At 38.0% G+C, this 3590-nt stretch overlaps 1 protein-coding gene across 1 annotated transcript; it reads left to right on the top strand.

Annotated features, from left to right (window-relative positions):
- The first annotated feature begins 578 nt into the window (after positions 1–578).
- Positions 579–2796, top strand: tshba (thyroid stimulating hormone subunit beta a). Its single transcript, XM_020586833.1, has 3 exons — positions 579–680; positions 792–975; positions 2224–2796. The coding sequence occupies exons 2-3, from the start codon at positions 799–801 to the stop codon at positions 2500–2502; spliced, it is 456 nt and encodes a 151-aa protein (XP_020442489.1). The 5' UTR covers positions 579–680; positions 792–798; the 3' UTR covers positions 2503–2796.
- Positions 2797–3590: the final 794 nt, after the last annotated feature.

Genomic DNA, 3590 nt, shown 5'->3' on the forward strand with positions numbered 1-3590 from the left:
TGGTGACCGTGCTTTTACTGTTGCAGCCCCTAAATTGTGGAATAATCTACTTTTTAATGTTAGGTCAGCTACTGACCTGACTACTTTTAAATCATTGTTTAAAACATATTTATTTGCCTTGGCTTTTAATACACAGTAGGGCCTGATGCATTCTTTTTAATTTTAATTTATTGAATGTATGTCATCTGTGTATCTTATTTATTCTATTTTAGTTATTTATTGTGATTTTATTCTGCCATGTAAAGTATTTTGGTCAACTGGATGTTTTTAAAGTGCTATATAAATAAATTTGATTTGATTAACTGTTTATTCAAATTAGAGTGTTTTTGATAAAGGAAGTAAAGCACTATTTTAAAATGTAAGTGATGCCTTATAAATATGGATTCTTTCAAGCAGGTTATCCATCTGTCTGTCTGTGATGGTTTTGACAACTAGAGGACAAGAGTTTCCACTGGTAATGAATCCATTGCAGCAGTTTCCTTGGTTACTGTATGAACTTTGAAGGAAATCATTAATTCATGTAATTCACATAATGGCCAGATTTTTTTCTTTTTTGTCACAGATAGAAGATAATGGCTAGCTTGGATAAAGGTGGAGTGTATAATGCTTGCATAAATACTGCTGGGATGTCCAGACACACCACATCATCAGGCCTGCAGCTACCCACATCTCTTAAGCAGGTGACTTTCATTTGTAGCAGGGAACAAAGAGCACCATTTAGGACACCAAACATTTGATCTTCTTTGTTATGTGTTAACCAGTTTGTCTCCATAACTTTCCTTTTCATGCAGGTTCCAAATGACTTTGCATAACATGGAGACTTCAGTGTTCACCTGCTGGCTCCTTTTTTTGCTGTTCAGCCCAGCTGTTCCCACGTGTTTACCCACTGACTTCACCCTGTATGTGGAGAAGCCAGAGTGTGACTTCTGTGTGGCGATCAACACCACCATCTGCATGGGATTTTGCTACTCAAGGGTATGTATTGAAAGTCTATAGAGAAACTGTCACAGAGAAAAAAAGTTATAAAGGTTTATACCATGGACGATGAAAATTCTTGAGTCTAAGTGACGTGGATCAGCTTTTACCTTTATTCAAAAACTATATCAGTTTATAAAAAATCCATGTTTATTATAACAAACTATGTAAGTGTGTTGTCAGGTGGCAAATGGAGTAAAAGGAGGATCCAATTCAATTGTCTGAACAAAAATATAAAACTGAAATAATGAGGTAAATGTATAACATATAACATGTTTTTTTTTAACTGAACAGATCAAAAATGTAGGACTGTACAGGAAAAAGGTAAAACAAGATAATCTAGAAAAATGAATTGTGAGTGAAAGAGTTTAAAACAGTTATAATGGCAACTGACCAAACTTATGCACTAAAGATCCAGTTGCAAAGGAAATGGGTGGCTATTTGAGCCTCAGAAAACATAACGTAAAACATAAATGTAACATGAAGCACATTTATGTCAAAAGCTCACTGTTAATAATTATGGGAAATTTTTTCCCAACTTCATGTAAAGCATGCTAAATAAAGAGCTCCAGAAGGTCACTGTGGTGGAAAATTATTTAAAACTCATTTAAAACACATGTATCCTTCATATTATTTCACAATATCATAATGACATATGCATCTTTATATTTTTCACGAAGACATTATGATTAAGGAGCATTCTTCAGTGGGAATTGTATCTGTATGACGGTTAATTCCTGAGTTGGGGATTGTGTGTCTTTAAAAAGCAGGTGGTTCAAGCTAGTACCAGACAGAGACAGATATTGTAGGTCACTAAGACTTTTGGGGGAGTTTCCTGTTTAGACTCCAAGAACATCTAGTTACAAAAACATGGTTGAGTAGAAGGTTGAGACACACATCTCTGATATTACATGCTCCTTTACACCACACACATACATTACAGTTGGGTAAAAATGAACACAAACCAGGCACACACAACACATACATGAGTGAAAAAAGTGGATATGGTTGGTAGCAGAATCATACAGACAGAAACAGGTATGCTACTAAGCAGACAATCGATGATGACGGGGTGTGGACATTAATGGTATAAAAGAATTGTTACTACACATTTTTCTTCAGTTGTGTTGATGAACCAACTCTGAATCTTTTTGCATAGAATAAAAGGGTCTGAAATATAAAACCCGTCTCTGAGCAAAGTTTTTTCCATGACACCATTCTACTACTGTGTTTGTGTCTGCTGATCAGGACAGCAACATGAGGGATATTCTTGGCCCACGCTTCCTGATCCAGAGGGGCTGTACCTACAACAAGGTGGAATACCGTTCAGCTGTACTGCCCGGCTGTCCCATCGACTCCAACCCCGTTTTCACTTACCCCGTGGCTCTCAGCTGCCACTGTGGTGCCTGCAGGACTGACAGCGATGAATGTGCACACAGAGCCAGTGTGGACAGAGCTAAGTGTACCAAACCAGTCAGCCGTATCTACCCATACCCTGGCCAGAGCAGCTACATGATCCCTTTCTAACAGTTTTATTGTTCTCAGCTAAACTGCTTGAGCAAAGACAAATATCATCCTCTAGTTTGTGATGGATACAGTGATAGTTGAACTGCCTTTACTGTCTGTTGTACCAGCTTGTTTTAATCATGCCTTGGTTGCTAAATGTGTCTGCTCTGCTCCTCAGCTCACAGTCAGGGGAAGCTAATCCTGGTGTATATTTCTGTTTGGGTCATCATTTATCCAAATACTTATGTGTATGTGGCTCCCAGATTTATTAAGTTTACTCTGAATGCAACTCAATAAAGCTGAAGTCTATATAGCTCTCTGACTAAGCTGTGCTTGACTTACAGAAATCACATGTTGTATCATACCAAAGATTTCTGTTGAGTACATAACAAACATGAGGCATGAATAGTGTCACCTACTGTCTTCGCCTTGACAGTTGTTTTGGAAGGGACATGATTATTGACACACCTCTTATTATGTAACAGATTGTCAAGTGACCATGTCAAACCACAAAGGTTTGGCACAGTGCATGAGTCACCTTAAACTAAAAATATAGTGTGAATCTGTTATTTGTTTAGTAATTTTGTCTCATCTGAAGTAGAATGTGTGTGTAATGTTCCACTCACAAAGACAATCTGGGGGAGACAGCTGGAGCTTATTAATAGCTCAGGAGGTCAGAGTGAGAGAATCTGTGACACAGCTCATTCATCACTTTATTATATTCTGTTACCTCTGTATATTATAGTTTTCTGTTAGTGACTGTTTTTATATCAAAGTGTCTGTTGACAGACAGCTTATTGTATATTACTGATTATTGGTTCTGCAGCTGTGACAGCTTCTCACATCAGCATGACATCAGGTTTAAAAGGACAACATTATGGCCAAGGAGAATTGTCCTCTTACAGAAACAACAATTGTCAGCAAGACACATAACTGTCTGTTTTACCCCCCTTTTGCGTTATGCAATCGTGCCACCGGTGGCCTACAGGATTTGTGAAATTACAAACCTTGAAGTAATTTCATCCATCCATTATCTATACCTCTTATTCCGGAACAGGGTCGCAGGGGGACTGAAGCCAATCCCAGCTGACATTGGGCAAGAGGTGGGG

The sequence above is a fragment of the Monopterus albus genome, unplaced genomic scaffold, assembly GCF_001952655.1.
Source record: "Monopterus albus unplaced genomic scaffold, M_albus_1.0 scaffold1.1, whole genome shotgun sequence".
Lineage (NCBI taxonomy): Eukaryota > Metazoa > Chordata > Actinopteri > Synbranchiformes > Synbranchidae > Monopterus > Monopterus albus.

Coding starts and splice junctions, on each gene's coding strand:
- tshba (XM_020586833.1), top strand. CDS start 799: ATGACTTTGCATAACATGGAGACTTCAGTGTTCACCTGCTGGCTCCTT. Junction 976..2,223: donor TGGGATTTTGCTACTCAAGG/GTATGTATTGAA, acceptor TCTGCTGATCAG/GACAGCAACATGAGGGATAT.